Source organism: Meriones unguiculatus, chromosome 8, assembly GCF_030254825.1.
Source record: "Meriones unguiculatus strain TT.TT164.6M chromosome 8, Bangor_MerUng_6.1, whole genome shotgun sequence".
Taxonomy (NCBI): domain Eukaryota; kingdom Metazoa; phylum Chordata; class Mammalia; order Rodentia; family Muridae; genus Meriones; species Meriones unguiculatus.
In genome coordinates this window covers 68,573,000-68,596,155 of record NC_083356.1, presented here as the reverse complement: position 1 = coordinate 68,596,155, position 23,156 = coordinate 68,573,000, and the positions used below count along the sequence as shown (strand labels likewise).

The 23,156-nt window shown below is 43.6% G+C and overlaps 1 protein-coding gene and 1 pseudogene across 2 annotated transcripts in view; one reads left to right on the top strand and one right to left on the bottom strand.

The window, feature by feature from the left end:
* The window catches only part of Camsap1 (calmodulin regulated spectrin associated protein 1), a 67,525-nt gene that overhangs the window by 303 nt on the left and 44,066 nt on the right, over positions 1 to 23,156 (top strand). For both annotated transcript variants that reach the window (XM_021641059.2, XM_021641058.2), the window contains exon 2: positions 22,317 to 22,579. In XM_021641059.2, the coding sequence (XP_021496734.1) occupies positions 22,317 to 22,579 (263 nt within the window). The remainder of the gene's footprint in view (positions 1 to 22,316; positions 22,580 to 23,156) is intronic.
* Positions 8,037 to 9,049, bottom strand: LOC132655913 (heterogeneous nuclear ribonucleoprotein A3-like; annotated as a pseudogene).

Genomic DNA, 23,156 nt, shown 5'->3' with positions numbered 1-23,156 from the left:
GGGCGGGCGCGGCGGGGTCCGGGGTCGGGGGATGGGATTACAGGGAGACTGACGGGGAACGGATCGGGTTCCGGGATGTTACTAGAGGGGAACTGACGGGGGCAGGGGGGGACTGGTGTCGGATGCGACCGGGAGGTGTCGGATGGGTGCGGGAGCCGAGGACCAGAGGGAGACGGACCGGGGTCGGACTGGGACGGGGGATGGGACCAGAGTGGAACGCGGCAGCCGCAGAATGGGACTAGAGGTAGACAGACGGGGAACGGACTGGGCCAGGTATGAGACCAGAGGAGCCAGAAAGGGGACTGGCTGCCGGGGGATGGTATCAGAGAGGTTCGGACACTGGACTGACGGGGCAGGCGTTTGGGACCAGAGGGGATCTGACCGGTCTGGGGGATGGGACATATGGGATATGGTCTGGGGGCAAGGGATGGAGGACGGAGCCAAGGTTGGGAATGAGGCCGGTGACAGGGCTAAGGCGCGCCTTCGCATGATGTCGGTTCAAGTCCTGCTGTCCTGGCGGTGGCCCAGGTGAGCGAGCGCTGAGGTCGCCCAGGGTCGGTCCAGGCACGGGACTGCGCTCGTGTGTCTTCATGCTCTTGACTCTCGAGTGGGTGGGTGGAGGGTGTCTCTCTTGTGCAGTATTATTCTCTGGCGACTGGACTGGTCTTTTTGAGGCTAAGAAGGACTCATGTTTGAATAATCACCGCCTAGCCATTTCCTACTTCAGGGGTGGTTGGGTAGTTTGAGGCTTAGTTTAAGGGGACAGACCTAGAGTCCCAGCCTTTCTGGGTTTATATATTATGAATTTTGGTACTTAACAGAACATGAGCTATTGAATACTTGAAAGATAAATTTTGTGTTACACAGATTGTGCAGAAACCATCATGATCTCATTTGGTTAATTCCGGTTGTGAAGAACAAGGTAACCTTGTGATGAAACCCCATTTATGAGGCCTAATATGCTTAGTGGATTAAGATACTCTGGTTTGGTGCTCTGGGAACTTTGCAGACCAAATAGTGCTGGTAATGAGTTGCCTGGGAGGCTTTACTATCCGTGAGGAGTGCCTTGTTTTAGGCATAAAACTAAGCATACCTGAAGCATAAGTTGCCCTTGTTTTGGCAAAAACATTACCGACAGACTGGGTTACTGAGATAACCCTTTCAGGAAAGGGTTAGGTGACCACTTTGAAAACTTGCTAAGCAGGTGTTCTCTGTGACAGTGGCCTGTGTGTTGAGGCAGGCCTCCAAGTAGTCATAAGGGCAACAAACATTTTGTGAGTCTTGAGATTAAGTAAACTGCTTTATTTTAAACTTAATGCTGTGGTGTAAGCTAGCATTGAGGAAGTAGTTCTTTTACAGTTTTCGGTTTTATAATTCTTGCTCACTGTTTCTGTTGAGTTTCAGGTTTTCCATGGTGGTGGAGAAACACTGTGGTGTACCTGGCTTTACCTGACTTAAAAAGGTGCAATTGAAGAAGCTGGGTGGTGGTAGTTCATGCCTTTAATCCCAGTACCTGGGAGGCAACGCAGAGAAACCCTGTCGAGACCTCCAGTTGATAAAAGGTGTCTGATACCTAACTAGAGTAGGTAGTGAGTTCCTGGCCACCAGTCACATCCGCCTTTGCTAGTTCCACACACCCCTATCTGTGTGTCGTGATCCCCCCAACCCTTTTGTTCATCATTGTTTTGCTTGCCATTGTTATCAGTTTTGCTTTTTCTGTTTCTGTTTTAAGGAGACAGTATCTGGCTTGGAATTTCCTATGTAGTCTGACTTTGAACTCACAGAGATCCATCTGCCTCTGTGTCCTGAGTGTGTGCTCGTTTTTGTATTTCCAAACCTTTCTAGTGCTGCCTTTTGAGGTTTTCTTTCTTTCCAAACGCTATGTTTTTAGGTTCATCTTAGCTCCCGGCATTTTTCCTCCTGCTGTGTAATATTTGACCAAGAGTAGTCTACCACATGTCATTGTCCCTATTCACAGTGCTGACTCATGTACAGAGTTTTGCTGTTAAACATGGTGCATTCTTTGGCACAGCTGCTAATCCTGTCTACAAGTTTTCACTCTTGTGTATAAGTATTCTTTTAACCTGTGTTCTTTGCTTGGCTTTGCTAGGCAAGTACTCCTGTTGAGCTGCCTTCTCTTTTTGGCGGGGAGTGGCTGGGGGACAAGGTTTCTCTGTGTATAGTTTTGGCTGTCCTGGCACTCACTGTAGATCAGGCTGGCTTCAAACTCAGAGATCTGCCTGCCTCTGCCTTCTGAGTGCTGGGATTAAAGGCAGGTGGCACCACTGCCTGGTTGCCTTCTGTTTTTAAGGTTGGCCATGTGGAAATAGTTTACATAGACTCTGTTAATTTACTTTCTAGTTTCTTTAACAGGGTGTGTGTGTTTAGTTTGTTTAGCCTTAACACTGAGCTTGGGGATTATGGTATCTAGAGATAAATTTTCCTCTCTCATTTTTGGCACCTAGTTAGTTTTGTTTTATTCTAGTACCATATTGCCTATGAGTTCTTGTTGCCTTATCAAATCATGGAGCAAATGGGCTTTAAGGCTTTAGACTTATTAAGAATGGTTATTTGAAGACTGTAAAGAAGAGGACTGAGGACCAGCATGGGCCTGAGCCCAGGTGACCCCATGACCTAGGGCCTCTGCTAGTAGAATGCAGATCATGTGGGTGTTAGGAGGTCTAGTTTCCTTCCATCCATTGTTGTAAATGAGGTTTCCATTCTGTACCCAGCTTTGGAGTTTGGGAAGTGCCAATTTATATGACCAAGCTGGCTCAACTGGAGATGTGCTTATGGTGTTTGTAATCTGGTATGAACTTACTTCTGTCAGCCTGGAGTTTTGTCTTTCAGGAATCTGGGTAAGGAGGGAGTTTTGGCAAGATACATAGGGACACCCTCCCACACCACCCTGGTAAAACTGATCCTGTTTCAGGGATGAATCTTTATCTTTGGCAGTCTCCAGCTCACTGGTCATGCTGCTTTGGGTGGTGGTCATAGGGAAAGGGTCTTGTATGTTTTATGTGTTACGTACTTTTTGGTTAAGTCATGAAGTGATACCAGTTTTCCTTCTGTGTAGGAGTTGAAAGTGGTGGGACTGTGGAGATAGCTACTGGAGATTCCATTGTTACTTGCTCCTGGGATTCTGTGTCCCTGTACCAGGCTACTGTCTGTAGTAAGTGGCAAGTTCTGCACTCACTAGTGTGCCTTGGGATTATGGTTATGAAGAAACATTTTCTCCAGATTTATCCTGCTCTTGTGCCACAACCAACATTTGGGGGCTGCCCTGTACTTCTGTTTTTAGGCTCCTTCTCTTTTTTTTTCTGGCAACTCTTGCATTATATTGAGAGTCTTTTAGTCATTTTTTAGGAGTAACCTATTAAACTTGTCTGCAAAGAGGAGTGAAGATGGCTTAGCTGCAAGAGTGCGTTTGTGTGAAACCTGCAATAAACTGATAAAGACCTTCAGAGTGCTGTCTTGAAGGACTGTTTATTGTACTGGATAGTATGCTAGACCAGGGCTTCGACAGGCCTGGCTTTTGCTTCTGGTCCATTTTCATTTTATTTGTGCCCTTAGCAAGCTCAGAGGTATCTAGGCTTTGTTTTCAGGGGACAGTGGGGGAATACCAGTTTTTATCTCTCAAGGACAGTGGAACACACAGGGACCGGATGAGAAGGCTCTCGACTGTTTGCAAGGAGATTGCTTTGTGGCTCAGCAGAAACTGATTTGTCCTTTTGCCCCAGAGCTGAGCTGTCTGTCCTAAATCCTAGGCCCAGTCAGGAGCTCATCCTTCTCACCTTACCAGCAGCAGGCTCGGCTGGAGAGGATGGTGGCCTGGCTGTAGGGTTAGGTCCACTAAGGAAGAATCCTATCCCCAATCCTTTTTTCTGCTCCCCTGTTCTCCCATGCTCACCAGAGTGAGCATATTTTAGAATAAGAAGTCATATGAGATCTGTGGACCATGTAACCCAGTTCCTAAGAAATTTATACTAGAGCCACTGCTGGCAACAAAGGGGTTTGCCTAGCCAGTGTTGGGAGCAGAGCCCTTTTCTGACTCTAGGAGTCACCACATTACCAGTCATGGTATTGTTTGGTTTAGTGGCATTTGGTCAAAAGAAGTTTGCTACTGGAACCCTTTTCCATAGCTCCAGAGCTGGTGGGAACTGCTCAGTGTTCCTTTCTTTTCCTCGCCTAGACCAAGTCTCCCTGGGAAGAGTCTACTGCCTGGGCCCAGTTCAGAAGTGTGTTACTAAGTTGTTCTAGGTCATAATTTGTTCAGACTACTGGTTCATGAGTTTAAATTGTAGTTTTATTTATTTTTAAGTGTTTGGATATATTGTTTGCATATGTGTGTGCAACATGTGTGTACCTGTTGCCCTCAGAGGCTAGATTCATCAGGCCATTGAAACTGGAGTTAAACATGTGTGCTGTGAGCTCCTTGTACATGGTGGGACTTGAACCCCACCTCTGGAAAGAGAGCCAGTGCTTTTAAATGCTGAGCAACCTCTGGAGCCCCTGGACTGTTGTTTTTAAATAACCTTTTGTTATTCTTGGAAGTGAGTTAGGTGTTTTTGGGTGGGAGGGTCCAGCAGCCTCAAGTATTTGTTGAGCATAAGAGAAGCCTGTGTTGTAGGGCTGTTGGCTGGCAGTGGTTGCCATGACTCCTTCTCTACAGGGTATCTGGAAAACCTCTTGCCTTGTGGTTGTGGTATATATGTGAGGTTGGGGGTCCTAGCTCTCACCTGCAGAATGCTTAGGTGCTTGTTGATGTGTTCTGTGGGGAAATTTATGGTTTTAGAATTGTGCTTATATATGTTCTCCTTCCTGGTCTGATGCCAGGAGTTAAATGCTAATCAGAGAATGAAAATCTGTCTTTAATCTGTTAGCTAATCCTTTGTTGACCCTCCAGAGGGTTAGCTGCTATTGTGTTTCAGAATGTTAACTTCAGCTATACATTCAAAAAGCTTTTAATAAACTTTTTACTTATTTATTTTTAAGGGGGGAGTGATTGAGACAGGGTTTCACTCTGTAGCCAAAGCTTGCCTGGAACAAACTTGATGTTGCCATGTTTCCTGTGTTGACTTTTGTTTCAGGATAGCCCTGTCAACTTTAGATGTACTAGTGTCCCTTCTCCTTAGAGTTGCACAGTTTAATAACTTGGATTGCTGTCAGTTTTCATAGTGTCTTGGAATGACCAGGATGGAGGCAAGATTACTTTCTTCCAGTGGCTTTTTTTTTTTTTTTTTTTTTTGTGGCAGTATAGGAAATATAAAATCCTCATGAGATATGGACATTCTTGGAGGAAATAGGAATAACAGGAGATTTGAAGATGACTGCATAGGACTGGGGAGATGGCTCCTGTTGGTAAAGTGCTTGTTAAACAAGCATGCAGACCTGAGTTGGGGGTCTCAGAACTCATACTAAAAAGCCAGGTTTAGAGCTGATGAGATGGGTCAGCAAATAAAAGGTGCTTGCTGCTGAGTTTGACAATCTGAGTTTCTAGGTCCCTGGGACCTACATAATGGAAAGAGAACTAATTACTACAAGCTGTCCTCTGATCTCCACACACGTATTGTGATGTGCCTAGGTATTCTCTGTCTCTCTGTGTCGGTCTCTCTCTCATAAATGTTATTGAGACAGGGTTACTCTGTGTAGTTCTGGCTGTCCTGTAACTCACTCTGTAGACCAGTGTCCTCAAACTTAGAGATCCTTCCGGTTCTGCCTGCTGAGTGCTGGGATTAAAGGGGTGTGCCACTACCACCTGGCACAAAGTAGTTTTTAAATATGGGGGAAAAAACCCCTCAGGTGTGTATGCTTGTAATTCTATGCCGGGGAGGTAAAAAAGGATTCTCTTACCAGCCTACCTGGCCTGCTCTTAGGCTCCAGGTCAGTGAGAGACCTGGTGTGTCAGAGAACAAAAGTGAATGGCTCTGAAGGGTGGTGAAGGCCTGGATAGCCCCTGAGAGCAGGGAGTGGGGATCTGGCTGCAACTGTGTAGTAGCATTGAGTAGCCTATCTGCTGAGGCAGGGGTGTAAGCACTGACATGGTAGGTGAAAATAGTCTGGAGCCAGGTTGTTTACAGTATTCAAGGTGCCACTGGGGATTTCTTTGATGTGTGTACCTGGGAACACTTTTGAATAGGAGATGGTTTGCTGAGAGCCTGGGAATGTGCTTTGAGCAGATATTCCCCTGTTGCTACAGATTCAACCAGTCACAATTAGAGGTGTATCAGTCTAGGTGAATGTTGTCTTATGACCTATGGGAACTGAATGGAGCTTTGTAGGCCATATACATGCAAAGAAAGGAGAACCCTGGGTGGTGCCTCATTTATAGAGGAGCAGATGCCACTGGCAGGTCAGGTGGGGAAAGAGAGACTCCTTTGAGGGGGATCTAGAATGCCCCATAAAGATATAGTGTGAGCAAGGACAGAGAAGGGGGATGGAGGCAGGTGTCCAGTGCAGCTTGCTCAAGCACAAGCCCAGGCAAGTGGTACTTAGGAGCTGAGATTAGCTTGAACAAAAGGCTGCATTTTAGGTCTTGGGATATCTTAAATGACAAATTGCTAAACCCTTGTCTTACCTGTACTTTGGACAGTTTCTGAGGAGGGAGCCGGGCTTTTTAGCAGGGCAGGGTTGGCGCTGCCCACTGTTTACTAAGTGGACACTTGTTTTAGGCCTTTGTTGGGTACACTTTACATTTAACAAGACACACGTAAGCGCACAGTTAGACAGGGCTTGGTGGGGCACGGCCTTGTAAGTCTCATCCTGGCCTTTCTATAGTTGCTTCCTGTCTGCAGTTTTCTATCTTAATTTAAGCACAACAAGGTCCTGCACCTAGCTTCACACAGTGTCTTTGAGATTGACCCGTGTGTATAGGTCTTTGCTTACTAATAGTACTCTATTGTATGGTAGTCCGTGGATGAATGTTGTTGGGGTGGTTTCTAGTTTTGGAGTGTTACGGAAAAAGCTACTATGAACATTTATTTGTATGATCAGATATTTTTATTCATCTTAAATAGTTACAAGATTAGTAGGTCATGAGCTAATAATGCATGTTTAGTTCATAAGGAAGTTTGAATTTTCCCAGAGCCATTTCCCATGAGTACTGTATGAGAATTTCAGCAGTTCTGTCTTCATGTCAGCACTTGGTGTTGGTCTTTATACTTTTAGCCAGTCAAGTGGGTGGATTGTGCGTCTCACATGGTTTAGTGTGCATTTCCCTGATGTCTAACGAAGAGGAGCCTTTTTAAAATATGCCTTCTGTTCATTTTAATTTCTTTTCTTTTTTATGAACTTTTGAGATCTTTTTCGTTTAAATTAAATGAAATATGCAATTTTTTATTACTCAATCCTAATTATCTAAAACGTACATTGCAAAGATAGAAATATCTATTTTCTCCACATGTCAGTGGCCATTCATCATGGTTTTGGAAATGGGGAGAATAGATTCCCCTTAAATTTCAAGTCAGTAGGTGTTTCTTTGCAGTTAACTTCAGCAAAATTCATACAAAAATAGTAATTAACAATGATTTTCTTGTTAACTCACATGGAAACACATACAAAACTGCATTTTGTTAAAGTTTCTGTACTAAAATGTAGAAAAACAACTACACAAATATTGAAAAGTTTAAAATTTCTTAATTTTTTATTTCTGATATCACTACCACAATTTACAGGGCAGTATACCTGATGTAGTGAAAAAAAAAAAAAGGCAAAGCTACAGCAGATAAAAGGACCCAGGAATGTATATCTAATTAACACTATATTGTATTAATCAGGAGCTGCACTTTTTCCAAACTGTGGCTATGACAGTTCTGACAAGAAGGGTTTCTTGTTTAAGCTGCAGTAGCATTTCTGACGATGGATCATCGTTTCTCCTGTGGCAGATTTTATAGTTCCTCTAATGCATTTGGGACGACTGCCTCAAAGTAACCTGCAGCTCTACTAAGAACTGTAGCTTTTTCTGCTGTTTTTAAAAACTCTGCTACCAAATCCACCACTTATACCTTCAGATCCATAGCCACCACCATAGGGACTGCCTAAGCTGCTTCCACCAAAACTGCCCCCCTTTCTGGGTCCATGATTTGTCCACTATAATTTCCTGTCATAGTTCCCACTACCACCACCATAGTTACCACCACCAAAATTTCCTCCTTTATTGTAACCATCATATCCTCCTTCTCCACCACCATATCCACCACCTTGGTTTCCATACCCTCGTCCACCACCATAATAGCCTCCTCCACTACTGTAACCAGATCACCACCATAGTGGCTACCATTCACCTCCAAATCTATTATATTCACTATCACCACCTCTGTAACTACTTCTGCTGCTACACCTCCACCACCATAGCCTCCTCTTCCACCAAAGTTTATACCATGACCTAAGTTACTGCCACTACCTCCAAAGTTTCCACCATGAACCCATAAAGTTCCCAGATCTACTTTGATGACCTCTCTGTGATCCAGCAGACTGCATCTCTTGTTTAGAAAGGGCCTTTTCACTTCACAGTTATGCCCAGTAATCTGTGTGGAATTTCTGAATAACAATTTTATCAACTGTCGTGATCATCAGAAGTTACAAAAGCAAATCCTTTCTTTTTTCTACTCTGCCTGTCTTCCATAATTTCTGTGGTTTTAATCTTGCCACATTTTTCAAAGTAGTCTCTCAGATTATATTCTTCTTCATCTTCTTTAATACCACCAACACATTAAATGAGCACCAGGCTTTTCAGAATCCTCTCTAGAAAGGGCTCTCTTTGGTTCCACCACACGCCCATCATCTTGTGTGGCTTAGCACACATTGCAGCACAAGAGTAGGTCACAAAACCAAACTACTGGAATGTTTTATTTGGGGATCTCTCATTAGCACACAGCCAGTAAATGTGCCCCATTTCTCAAAATGTTTTCTTAAGTGTTGTCTATGGTTTCAAAAATCAGACCACAATAAACAGCTTCCTGAGCTGTTCTGGTTCCTTTGGATCATGGCCCTCCTGGCAGTGATGGTGGTGGTGACGGCTAGGGCAACCTGTCGGCAGTTTTACCTCCATTTTGAGACTGGACTTGCCTCTTCCAACTTGAGTTCAATGTGGCACCCCATTTAAATTTCTTCCCATGTAATAGCTTTTAGAATCTTGGACAACATAAAAAATTAAAGTGTTTATTTTGAGGTTTATTAACATTAACATTCTGCAGAGGTCCTGAGTGTCTTTACCCAGTTTCCTAGTGGTAATCTTTATAAATCCATTAGAAAACTCCAACCAGATGTAGGACCTTCTCTCTCTTCAGAACCTCCTGTTATCCTTTCATGACTGTGTTTGCCTTCTTGTGTATGCTTTAGCCGTTGTTGCCGTTCCTTTTCTAGTTTCTTACTGAACTCAGACGGCCGACTTTGATGCTTATACAAGCAGTTAGTGTGGCAGTGCCGGTTTCCCTGCAGCTCATGGGTGTTGATGGCTTATATTTCTTTTGTTGTTTTGTTTCTATTTTTTGTTTGTTTTGAGACAAAGGCTTATTTATGTAGGCCAGGCTCAACTGAGGCTTACCTTGTAGCTAGGGATGACCATGAACTCCCAGATCCTTCTGCTTCTACCCCCCCCCTCCAAATGCTGAGATTGCAGGTGTGTGTCACCATGCTGGACTTAATATTTTCATGTTCATCTATTTCTGTGTATGAAAAGTTTCTGTTGATGCTTGCTCTTACTCCATTTGGATTGCCATGAAAAATACCATAGGTTAGGTTACTTGTAAGTGATGGAGGTTTGTTGCTTACAGTTCTAGGGGCTTGGATATCTTAAGATGAGTGTAAAAGTAGTTCCTACATTCGAGAAAGCTCAGGTCCCAGCACCTGTAATACTAGGTATGGTGGCATATACCTATAATCCTACTACTTGAGGGAAGTAGAGGCCGGAAGATCAGGAGTTAAATACCATCCTTGTTATACAGCAAATTGAAGGTCAGCCAGAACTACATGGGATCCTATCTCTATCCCCACCCCTCATTTAAACATTCTAACATAATACAGTCTGAGGGAATATACCAATTTGATATTTATATGCTGAGGAATGATGATAGGAAATATTTTTCTGTATTAAGCTCTGCCAGATGTTTCATGAATTTTGAGTCTAGTTAAGTACTAACACTAAGGATTTTATTCTTTGTCTTTAGTACTTTTATTCCTATTTTTTATCAGCCTTCATTGTACTGTAGTCTTCACTTTGCCATAGTTTTTAAATATAGTTTTTAATTTATTACAGTTTATTCACTTTGTATCCCAGCTGTAGCCCCACCCTTGCCCACTCTCAATCCCTCCCTCCCTCCCTCTTCTCCCATGCCCCTTCCCCAGTCCACTAGTTCCCTCCTCCCCTTCCATCTGACCCTTGTCTATCAGGTCTCATCAGGACTGTCTTTGATAGTCTTCCTCTGTGGCCTAGTCAGGCTGCTTCTCCCTCAGGAGGAGGTGATCAAAGAGCCAGACACTGAGTTCATGTCAGAGACAGTCCCTGCTCCCCTTATTAGGGAGCCCATTAGGAGATTGAACTGCCATGGGCTACCTCTGCAGGGGGTCCAGGTTATCTCCATGAGTAGACCTTGGTTGGAATATCAGTCTCAGAAAAGACCCCTAGGCCCAGATTTTTTGGTTCTGTTCTCCTTGTGGAGCTCCAGACCCTTCCAAGTCTTTCTATCTCCCCTTTCATAAGATTCCCTGTACTCTGCCCAAAGTTTGGCTATGAGTCTCAGCATCCACTTTAATACCCAACTGGGTAGAGTCCTTCAGAGGCCCTCTGTGGTAGGCTCCTGTCTTGTTCCTTGTTTTTACCTTCTTCCGATGTCTATCCCATTTGCCTTTCTGAATGAAGATTGAGCATCTTATCCAGGGTCCTCCTTCTTGCTTAGCTTCTTTAGGTGTACAGATTTTAGTATGATTATCCTATATGTCTAATATCCACTTATAAGTGAGTATATACCAAGTGTGTGCTTCTGGAATAGCTCACTCAGGGTGTTCTTTTCCAGTTCTCACCATTTGCCTGCAAATTTCATGATTTCCTTGTTTTTCATTGCTGAATTGTATTCCATTGTGTAAATATACCACAATTTCTGTATCCATTCCTCAATTGAGGGACATCTGGGTTGTTTCTAGAGCCTGGCTATTATGAATAAAGCTGCTGTGAACATGGTTGAGCAAATGTCCTTGTTGTGTACTTGAGCATCTTTTTGATACATGCCTAGGAGTGGTATAGCTGGATCTTGAGGTAGCACTATTCCTAATTGTCTGAGAAAGTGTCAGATTGATTTCCAAAGTGGCTGGACAAGTTTACATTCCCACCAGCAATAGAGGAGGGTTGCCCTTTCTCCACATCCTCTCTAGCATGTGTTGTTACTTCAGTTCTTGATATTAGCCATTCTGTTGGGTGTAAGGTGAAATCTCAGGGTCATTTGATTTACATTTCCCTGATGAGTAAGGGTGTTGAACATTTCCTTAAGTGTTTCTCTGCCCTTCAGTATTCCTTTATTGAGAATTTTCTGTTGAGCTTTGTACCCCATTTTTTAATCACTTCGCTGTATTTTTTCTTTGTTCAGTGTGCTACCATGGTCAACTGCAGGCTGAAAAAAATTTTTTTTTCCTAAGACGGTTGTGTGGGGTGTGTGTGTGTGTGTGTGTGTGTGTGTGTGTATAGGTCTGGCTGTCCTGGAACTCACTTTGTAGACCAGGCTGGCTTCAGAGTCACAGAAATCCCTCTGCCTCTGTTTGGGTGCCACCATCACCCAGCAAAAATATTTATGGGAAATCCCCTCTGGAAATAATTCCTAAGTCTAAATTGCATGGCATTTTGAGTAGCACTGTGGTTCTCAACTTTCCTAATGCTGTGACCCTTTAGTATAGTTCCACGTGTTGTGGTGACCCTTAGCTATAAAATTGTTTTTGTTGCCACTTTATAACTGTAATTTTGCTACTGTTATGAGTTATGATGTAAATATGTGATATATAGGATTTCTGATAACAACCCCTGGGAAAGGGTTATTTGACCCCAAAGGGTTCTTAACCCACAGATTGAGAACTACTGGAGTGATTGATCACACTGTCCTTTCTTGGATCTTACAGTTCCTTTATTGTTAGTTATATCTGAATAGGGAACAGGAATAGGGTTTGGTACAGCTTCAGATGTCTGTGGGTGTCCTGGCAGGTAAGGATAGAGGGCAGTGTAATCCTTTCTGATAATGTAACAGCCACATAAAGAACTGAGATTTCTTCAGGAAACCCCATGCCAGGGGAGGATTAATCTCCAAAGAGGATTAATCTCCCAGCTCTGATAGGTTACCTAGTAGCTAATCTTACAATGCTCAGTCCCTGGCTTTTCCTTCCTCTTTTCTGTAAATGGCTATAGGGAAGGTTGAGAGAAGCATTTATTTCCCTTTCCTCAGTTCAGGCTAGAACTTACTGACCAATTCATATCTCAGTTTTTTGGTGGAGAAATCAGCAGTGGACTTCAGATTCTGCTAACACTTCTTTACTTCTTACAGAGTACTGTTTGCATATTATATTGTTTGTTCTTTTTAAAAATTTTCATGTTCCACCTGCTTTTTCTGAGCTTTATCCCTACTAATGCTGTATATGTTTCTATTATTATTGTTGTTGTGATTTTTGAGACAGGAGTTCTCTGTGTAGCCTTGCTGTCTTGGAACTCACTCTGTAGACCAGGCTGGCCTCAAACCCACAGAGATTCACTTGCTGCTGCCTCCTGAGTGTTAGGATTAAAGAAGGTATGTACCACCACCATTCAGCTTCCTATTTTTATTTTTTTGCATTTATTTTTCCTTTTATCCCCTCCCCTCCCTCTGGCATTCCTTCTTTTCCTACCTTTTTTTTTTTTTTTTTTTTTTTTTTCTTGAGACTAGATCTTGTTATGTTAATCACAGGCTTGCAGTGAACTGGCTTATCTTGCTGAATTAATCTCTTATGAGCAGCATATCGCTGTGCTCCTTTTGTTATTGTTTAAGGTATGGTCTCTCTGTTAAGTGCCATGGCTGGCCTCATTCACAAAGATATACCTGCCTCTGCCTCATGAGTGCAGGGATTTAAGGTGTGTGCCAGCTGGCCTGGTTTGGTGTGGTAGTTTTATTTTTACCATGTATCAGCTGTAAATGCCAAAGGACAGTCTGCTATATTTATTACATTATTCATTTCTTTCTGCTGCTTTTTCTTGATGCTTCATTTTCTTCTACCTTTTTTTTCTCTTTAAGAACTTACTATAGCCATTCTCATAGTTTTTTATTTTACTTATCTTTAAAATTTTATTATTACTGCATTTGGGTGTTTTAACTTGATTGTATGTCTATGCACCACTCCCCTGCTTTGTATACAGGGAGGTCAGAAGAAGGTGTCAGTCATATCCACTAGAACTGGAGTTACAGACTGTTGTCAGCTGCCATGTGGCTGCTGGGACTCAGGTACTCTGCAAGAATATCCAGTGCTCTTATGTCCCCAACCCCTAGTTGTTGTTTTTATTTTTTATTTTTTATTTTTTTGCTACAGGGTTTCTCTGTGTAGTCCTGGGTGTCCTTGAACTCATAGAGATCTGCCTGCTTCTGCCCCCAAGTGCTGGGATTAAAGATGTGTGCCACCACAGCTTGGTTTGTTTTGTTTTAAAATTACATTTATTTGTTTGTGTTTGTGTGGGATGTGGGAGCTGTGTGTGTGTTTGTGCTTGCCACTGTACTTGTGTGGAGGTCAGAGGACAACTTACAGGAGTCAATTCTCCTTTTTTTTTTTTCCTAACATTTATTTATTATGTATACAGTGTTCTGCCTGCATGTAGGCCTGCACACCATAAGAGGGCACCAGATCTCATTATAGATGGTTGTGAGCCCCCCTGTGGTTGCTGGGAATTGAACTCAGGACCTCTGGAAGAACCGCCAGTGCTCTTAACCTCTGAGCCATCTCTCCAGGTTCCATCTATTTATTTTTTTATTTTTTAATGGTGGGTTCTGGAGATGAAATTTAGGTCGTCAGGGTTGGCTGTAAGCCCCTTTACATGTTGACACCACAGCTTCAAATGAGAGAGCCCCACTGTCATTGGACTGGGAATTCCTCCGAGCAAATGTGCTTTTTTTTTTTTTTTGTTTATAGCTTTAGAAGTTTGAATGTATGTCTTAGCTCAGATTTGTTTGGGTTTTCCTGACTTATGGTTTGCTCAATGTCTTAAAATTAGTAGGTTGGTGTCTTTCACTGACTTGGTAGGTTTTGAGCCATTATTTTGCTCAGTGCTCTCCCTGCTACTTTTCAACACCTCTTCCACAGTGCCCTGTGTGTTCTTCCTCATTTCCTCTCCATCTTCTGCCTGTGCTTCAGATTAGATGGATGCTGTTGCTTTAACCTTAATGCCAGCAATTCTGTCTTCCGTCATTGTCACCTGCTGTCCAGCCTGTCCAGTGAGTTTCTAAATATCTGTCCCTCTGCTTTTCATTTTTATATTTAGTGGTTTAAAGGAAAACTTTCTTTGCTAAGTGTTTTTAGCTTGTTTCAGAGTGTTTAGGTCCTGTAATTTTTTTGTGCTGGCTACTTTCAGATGCCAAAGATGTTTTAACATGTGGTGCATCATGGAGTGTGTCATCTGGTCATCTTAGTTGTGTGGTGATTTCAGATTCGTCCCTCACCATCTTGGCTGTTACAGTAAGAGCCAGGGCTCTCAGACTCTATTTTTAGCAGCAGTCTCCTGTTGGGTTTGCTTGCAACCTTGAGCGTCAGTGTTGGCTGTGCTTCTAGTAGGTCTTGTGCCCCAGCCCTAAGCTCCTGGTTCAGTCTACTCATGACAGGAGTGGGTGTCCCTGCTGCTTTTTAAGGGCAAGAGGAATTTTCCAGGCTGGGTAGGTGGAACTCTGCCTACAAGACTGCTGGTTATAGTTGGCCACCTCTGTCTCCCAGAAAGAGTTCACACAGTTCTGACAACTATTAACCCACTTTATAGGACAGAACTGTGATTGGTCAGTGATAGGCAGGACCACTCCTTGACCAGGATTGCTTAATTATGTATGCTTTTTCTTTAAGCCTAAATTTCATGTCAGTACCCTGAAGATGGACTTAGGGGTTACTGAACCTTTTCTGTTCCTTACTGTCATTTATCTCATTAATTGATGTATTGAGAACAGGTGGCCAAGGTGGCTTGCTGGGGATGCCAGGGACCAGAATTTACACCTTCAAATCTGTGCTAACAACTTGATTCCCTTTACTGGAGGCCCCAGCTGTGTGGGGAGAGGAATTTCATGGCCAGCAGGGAGGGAGAGCATCTTCTCTGTTGAGTGATTTTGGTGAGACCTTAGTTTGTTGTTCCCTGGTGTGTGGTGGCTTTGGCTTTGGGGAAAGTATCTTAGGCTGGAAAGGGAAGAAGAGTGCCTTTGCCTGCCCCACAGCATCCCTATGTTCCCTTCTGCTTTATTGTTAGTGGGGCCTCCTGTGGATCCATCCTCCTCCATCTTCCCTAGCCCAGAAACTGCCTGCCTTGCTTGTTTTGCTAGTTGTACCAGGAATCGGCAAACATCAGTCCTGCCCTTGGTGAGGGTGTGACACTGTACTCTGGTCCTACAGTGTGAGGTCCAAGCCTCTTCAATTTCTAGTTCCCCATGCTTAATGTGTTTCAGGGTTTGTGGCTGATTCTGCATAAAAGAAGCAAGCCAGGGTCTGACCAGGAACCCTCTCTGGCATATTGAAAAGTGTTTTGCCTTTGGATTCTGTTGGTGTGACTGCAGTGCTTTTTGGATGTGGAGTTCCTTTTTTAGTCTTGCCGGCATTTTTAGTAGTTTCATAAATTTTACAAGTATTGGAGAATTCTCTGCTGGGTCTGCTTAAACATCCTTCTGCCACTTGCCTCCCTGCCTTCTCCTCATTGTCTCACTGTTGATTGTGCATACTTAATTTCTAGGCATCTTCACCTCTCAAGTGTCCAATCTTTTTGCTATTGTTCTTTGAGACAGGGTTTTTCTGTGTAGCCCCGGCTGTCCTGGAACTTACTTTGTAGACCAGGCTGGCCTCCAACTCAGGGATCTACCTGCCTGTGCTTCTGGAGTGCTGGGATTAAAGGCATGTGCCACCATGCCTGGCTCAAGTGTCTAATCTTAATCTGTTTTCAACAGTTCAGATAATGAAACTGGTTCAATCATTGTATGTGTGTATATGTGTATATATATATATATATATATATATATTATCAAAAATATACACACAATGTATTTAAGTACACACAGTATTTAAGTATAATATATACATTATATAACTACAATAAATAGATTAAAATACATATATAAATATTTATATATACATATCTATACACACATATATTTTTGTTGTTCCAGAATTTCTATTTTGTTATTTTTTTCTAGTCTATCACTTTTTCTTTCTTTATTAAAAGTACTTTCACTTTTTTGCCTTGGGTGTCATCCATAGCCAGCTAGTTTCTAGCTGTGCTATCATTTCTGTGACTGGCTTTCTGTGTGTACCTGAGCCTCTGTTTGAGTTTGATTATTTTAGGGTTTCCTAGGCTTCCTGGGCTTCCTGAGCTGTCCTTGAACTCAACATGATCCTCCTGTCTTAGCCCCTAGTCCATATGATAGGCATACGCCACATACCTGATGTAGCTGATGCCATCATCTGCTGCTATGTTGAATTTTTACAGTTGTTGCCTTTCTGGTTGCAGTGAATTTTAGCCAGTGGGTTTCTTGAGGTGGCCAAGACATTGTACACACACTTGACATTCCTTCTCTTCTGTCTTGGAATCCTTCCCCATTCTCCTGGTGTCTTGACTAGAAGCCAAGCCTGCAGACCTAAGGCTCCACTATACAGAGAGGCCATGGAACCTTCTTTCCCTTGCTGTGCTTATTCGTGGTGCTGCTGAGGCATGTTGGATTTGGTGGCTCTCTCTGGTGTGTTTGGGTAGAATAAGGGCAACCGTACAATTCCAGTCTCTCCTGGTCACCACGTAGTTCCTTTGAATTGTTCTCCTTGCCAGCCTAGCATGGGTGATTTATCAGTCTGTCTGCCCAGCTTCCATTTTCACTGTGCCCTCATGCTGGATGACTCAGCCCCCTGGGCACTATCTTTTTGTGGTGGTATAAAATCCCCACATGCCAGCCTCTTCAGAATGCCCCCCTTTAGCCATATGTCAATAATGGAGCTCCTTTTAATGCCATGGTCATCTTCTGGGTCACAGCTCCTAAATTAGTAACAGGTCCTGTCCTGTGCCTGGCTGGTATCCAGGCCTGTCTTCTACTCTCTTTGCAGGAAACAGCAACGAACATTATTTCCTTGTCTCCTCTTCCTTCCATTATCTCCTAACTCAGCCTGTTCCAATTTATCCCTTTCTGTGCTTCCAGAATACATAAACCTACTGACAGTCCTGCTGAAGGCACAGTTACATGTAGTATTTGCTCAGCTAAGAACCTGTTGAACGAATTAGTGAAGCATCAAGTTTATTTTTCCTATTCAGTTCTGAACCGTGTTGTTTCTTAAAATTGTCTGACGAGAGTCATTATCTTGTTTTTTTTTCTTGTTTGCCTAAGCTGGGGGCTCTGTGTACACTCCAGTGTGATGCTCCTTGTCATGGAAGTTGCCTGCTGTTTTGTGTCCTCTTTGCTGTCTCGGAGTCTTTGCTGAGGGTGATGGCCTTCCACCTTCTTTTGGTGGCCCAGTATGTTCATGCATTTCCTGGTTCACGCAGGTACTCAGTAATTGTTGAATTAATGATTTGTAAACTACTGTCTTTGTCTTTTGTGGATAATTCACCTGAAACAGATTTAGAAGGCATTTAAAATGCCCTTTGTATTGTTTTTTAAAAATATTTAGTTATCATTATTTTAAAGGTGTGTGTATGTGGGGGGGGGGGGTTGTTGTGCATGTAAGTATATTGCCTGTGAAGGCCAGAAAGAGTATTGGAACTTAACAGGCAAGTAGTTATAAGCTGCCAGACATGGCATTTGGGAGTCAGTCTTGGGTCTTCTGCAAGAGCAGTAGTATTTTTAACCATTGAGTCATCTCTCTAGCTCTATGTTGTCCTAAGAGCAACTATTGGCTGCTAGATATTAGAAGAACAGATGTGTACAAGCATAGATTCTGATATGGATTGAGCTGAGTATTATCTAGAAACAGTCACTGCTCTGGTAGACTGGGAGGAGCGGGGTTCCCTTTCTAAGATGAGAACAGTTTTTGCCCTGCAGAGCCAGGAGGAAAAGGTTCTGTTGCTAAGTGGGCTGTAGCACCCTTTGGCTGAATTGGAGGAACTCACAGGTTGTGGTAGACCCACTGGATCTAGGATTATTGTCTACCTACAATTCTGGTTCACTGTCATGAATTATAATAAGATTGAATGTGCCGGTGACATGACCACTTCAGGTGGATTGTTTGCAAGTGGCCCAGGGAGACCTTTCTACTTGGACATTTGTCTGGCTGCCTATTCCTGTCTTGCTAGCTTCCAAGTTCAGGCTGTTTATGTCTTTATATTGTGTCTATAGTATCCTCCTTAGAGCTTCCTTGTATCTGTCAAAGGCCAGCTCTTGGTTGTGCTTCTGTGGTGTTCCACCATTTCCTTTCCTGCAACAGAGTGACGCTCTGGGGGGTTCCTCCTCAGCTGTGCTGTTCTGCTCTTAGAGAGGAACTGCATAACTGGTTCCATTTACAGGTTATCCAGGTGAGAGGGAAGAGTGGTGCAGACCAGCAAATATGGTTTGAGTTGTTCCTGATATCACATGGGACTGTCATATAGGTAGTTCAGAAGAAGTGACTGAGGCTAGTATACATACTGGGATAGGTATACATCCATGGTTTTTCAAGTGTCTTAAAGTGGCTGAAGATATTAGAAGATATCTTCACCCCAGGGGTGAAGTAACATGTGTTCTTGGAACTTCTGAACATGTAAGAAGTTATAGGCTGGAAATTAGGCAAAGGGTAGCTCTTGCTGGGAGCCCTGGTCACGAGGTGCTGCTACTAGGAACTTAAAGAAGGTGCAGGCCTAAGATGACTCTGGTGGGTTTTTTTTCCTGGCAGCAAAACAAACTTGGGACTTGGGCCTCCCTAGCTCAGAACCTTGCTTGATTTTTACCAGTTCAGAACCAGATTCTACAGTTTCCTGCTTATATGCTCTGTACCTCTCAGCTCTGGTTCATGGGATTTCTCACTCTTGCATGTGGTGTGGCTCCTCTCCCCTTTTTGTCTTGCTCACATGGCATTACAGCTCTTTTTCGTAACCATCTGCCAAGACAAACAGAGGCCTTCTTATGTGGAATGCCCAAGGTCCATTCCTTCACTACTGGAATGTTCTGCTTAGTATTAGAACTGTAATGGCTTCAAAATAGGAGGCTACCCAATATAGTCATCACGTTTGGGACTTGACATCTACCAAGCTTTCCGTATTGGCACTAGTGCTCAGCTCTGTTTACTAATTGGGTTGCTGTAGTGACCAAATGCTATATGCACAATAGTGCTTCAAAACAAAAGTGCTGTGTAAACTCTGCCAATGTTGTTAAGAAATAAGAATCAAAAATGAAATTTAGAGACTGTGGGGCAGGGCTGGGAAGATGGCTCAGTGGGTAAGGGTGCTCCAGCTGTGGATCCCATGTGAAAAGAGGAAGGAGAGAGCCAACTCCACAGTTGTCCTTTGTCACACTCATGCAGTGGCGTATATGCACCCCCTCATATGTACATACAACCATAAACAAAATTTTAAAAAAAGATTGTGGAACAATAACAAGTATCCAAGACTTGTAATTAAATTTGGGTCTCCAAAAATAGTACTTAGCAGAATAAGAAAGAGGATGCTGGAGCAGGAGGAGGTAGTCCCTGAATAGCTGACTTTTTCTTACTGTGGTGTCTATACCTGGCACAGGGCCATAGAACAGTTTGGATCGTGTCCTAGTTAGGGTCACTATTGCCCTGATGAAGCACCATGACCAAAAGCAAGTTGGAGAGGAAGGAAAGGGTTTACTTGGCTTATATTTTCACATTACTGTTCATCATTTTAAGAAGTCAGGACAGGAACTCAAAAAGGCAGGGACCTGGAGGCAGGAGCTGATGCAGAGAATGTGGAGGGGTGCTGCTCACTGGCTTTCTCCATATGGCTTGCTCAGCCTGTTTCTTACAGAACCTAGGACTACCTGCTCAGGGGTGGCACTACCCACAAATCAATCACTGATTTAAAGAAATGGGCTGGGCCTTCAATCCTAGCACTGGGGAGGCAGAGGCAGGTAGATCTTTGTTAGTTCAAGGCTAGCCAGGTTTACATAGTGAGCCAGCCATCTACATAGTGAGTTCCAGGACAGCTAGAGCTAGTGAGACCCTGTCCCAAAGAAGGGGTGGGGAGGGAGAAGAAAAGAAAACATCCTAGAGTCTTTTCCTATAACCTGATCTAATGGAGGCATTTTCTTAATTGAGGTTCCCTTTTCTCAGATGACTGTAGCTTGTGTCAAGTTGACATAAAACTAGCCAGTACAAATGGCCACTGATTTGTGGGATGGGTTAGCATCCTCTAATATGTTTCTATCTGTTTATTTGAAGGCTGCTTGTTGGTGGGTTTTCTTCAGCAGCCCTTTTTGGTAATGGAAGCTTTCTGAACTCTTCTGAAAGTGAGGATGTTTGAAAAGACTTAATTCTCCATTCTCTGCAGTTGGGGATACAGAGATGCCAGAGGTCTGGGGCCCTGGATAAAGGAATGAAATTCTTCTTCAGGACTTTTGTGCTGTCTACAAAGGATAGCTGTTGATATTTTACAAGGCCAAGGCAGTGCAGAATCAGTTGTAGCACATTTGGTCCCCTGGTGATGAGTCTGCTGTAGGCAGTGAGTGTATGGGAAGCCAGATTGTAGTTTGTTCCTGTCTCCTGTGACATTGGACATACTGCATCCTTTTCCTGTGTCTCAGTTTTCTTGTCTGTAATGTGGGCACATTAGTTATTACTTCTGATTCAGTAGAATTGTGATTAAACAGTATCCTGCCTGAACCAAAGATAAGTGAAATCTGGTTGCATTGTTCTGTTGTTGTTGTTTTTTTTTTTCCTTTCCATTTTTTAATTTTAATTTTAATTAATTACACTTTATTCCCTTTGTATCTCCCCATGGTCCCCTCCTCCTCTCCTCCCAAACCTATCCTCCTTCCCCCTTCTCCACACATGTCACTCATAGGGAGGTCTTCCTCTCCTTCCTTCTGATCCTAGTCTATCAGGTCTCATCAGGAGTAGCTGCACTGTCTTCCTCTGTGGCCTGGTAAGGTTGCTCCCCCCTTAGGGGGAGGTGATCAAAGAGCAGGCCAATCAGTTCATGTCAGAGACAATCCCTGTTCCCATTACTATGGAACCCACTTGGACACTGAACTACCATGGGCAACATCTGTGCAGGGGTTCTAGTTTATCTCCATCAGTGGTCTTTGGTTGGAGTATCAGTCTCAGAAAAGACCCCTGTGCCCAGATTTTTTGGTTCTGTTGCTCTCCTTGTGGAGCTCCTATCCTCTCCAGGTCTTATTATTTCCTACTTCTTTCATGAAATTCCCTGCACTCTGCCCAAAGGTTGGCCATAAGTCTCAGCATCTGCTTTGATACCCGGCAAGGTAGAGCCTTTCAGAGGCCCTCTGTGGTAGGCTCCTGAACTGTTCCCTGTTTTCGCCTTCTTATGATGTTCATACTCTTTGCCTTGCTAAATGGGGTTTGAGCATTTAGCCAGTCCTCTTTCTAGATTAGTTTCTTTAGGTGTCCAGATTTTAGTAGGTGTATCCTATATTATATGTCTAATATCCACTTATGAGTGAGTAAATACCTTGTGTGTGTTTTTGCTTCTGGGATACCTCACTCAGGATGATCTTTTCCAGTTCCCACCATTTACCTGCAAATTGTTATTTTGTTATAGTGGCACCAGATTTGACCCACTAAAGAGGAGGCTGTTTAATCTCTGCTGTTACCTTTACCTTGACTTTGGTTGGAAAGACACGCAGAGCTTCCTCCCCAGAACTAATGCCATTGTGTCTCAGTCCCTTCTTTGGGCTCACCAGATACTGCATCATCCTAGCCCCATGGCATCTTGGTTTCCTTTGAGCCCACCAACACTCCTGGAATTTTGTGCTAGTGTCCCACCATCGTTCAGGTGATGGTGGCATTGCAGAATGCCTCATTTTTCTTCTGTTGTGCAGATGCTAATGAAGTTGTCAGTTGGCCCTCAACCTTTGTGTGTTGATTGTCACCTGGTCAGTGGGCTGCACTCGGACTGGTGTTGTTCTGGAAGATGCTCCTTTGTGTGATGTTCAAGGCTGGACTATGCATGTCTACTCACCCAGTGCTCTCTCCTACCATAGACAACATCCCTGAGGATCTCAGAGACCCTTTTTACATCGACCAGTATGAGCAGGAGCACATTAAGCCACCCGTCATCAAGCTTCTTCTGTCAAGTGAGCTGTATTGCCGTGTCTGCAGCCTCATCCTAAAAGGGGATCAGGTGGCTACCTTACAAGGACACCAGTCTGTTATCCAGGCCTTGTCCCGAAAGGGCATCTATGTGATGGAGAGTGATGATACCCCTGTGACTGATGCTGACCTCAGCCAGGCACCTATTAAGATGGTGAGTATCTGACAGGCATTTCTTCCCTTGGCTGAGCAGGCAAGACTCCATACCCTCCCATTAGGTGACAGTAAGGACTGCCCATGTGCATTGGTGGTCCTTAATGGCATGCCTTTATTTTAAAGAATATCATCATTCTGGAAAGATCAGCTTGATTTTGGCTCTTCTCACTGTAATACAGTAAAGTGTGAAGATGTAGGTGTAGTGGGCACACCACTGCACAGCCTTCCAGTTGGTGGCTGCACTAGCCAGAATAAGTTGCCCTGTCCTCAGAGGTTGTGTCTCTTCAGATCAGCCTGGCATCTAGCCAAGTATGTCCTTGCATTGCTTTTGTTAGCTTGTTTTCTGGGATTTTGCATGCCGTTTCTTTTTTCACTCAGTTGAAGGTTTGACATGTGGGTGAAGACAAAGTTCTGAAGAGACTGAAGGTAGGGTGTGATATGGAGGAGGACCCTGGTGCCATGCCAGAGCCTTTGGAGGCAGGGAAAGGGGGCAGACTCTTCCTACAGCTTTTCTAGGGTTACAGAGGAAACCTTTAGTCTACTATCAAGAGATGAGGACCCTGGGCCACTACTGC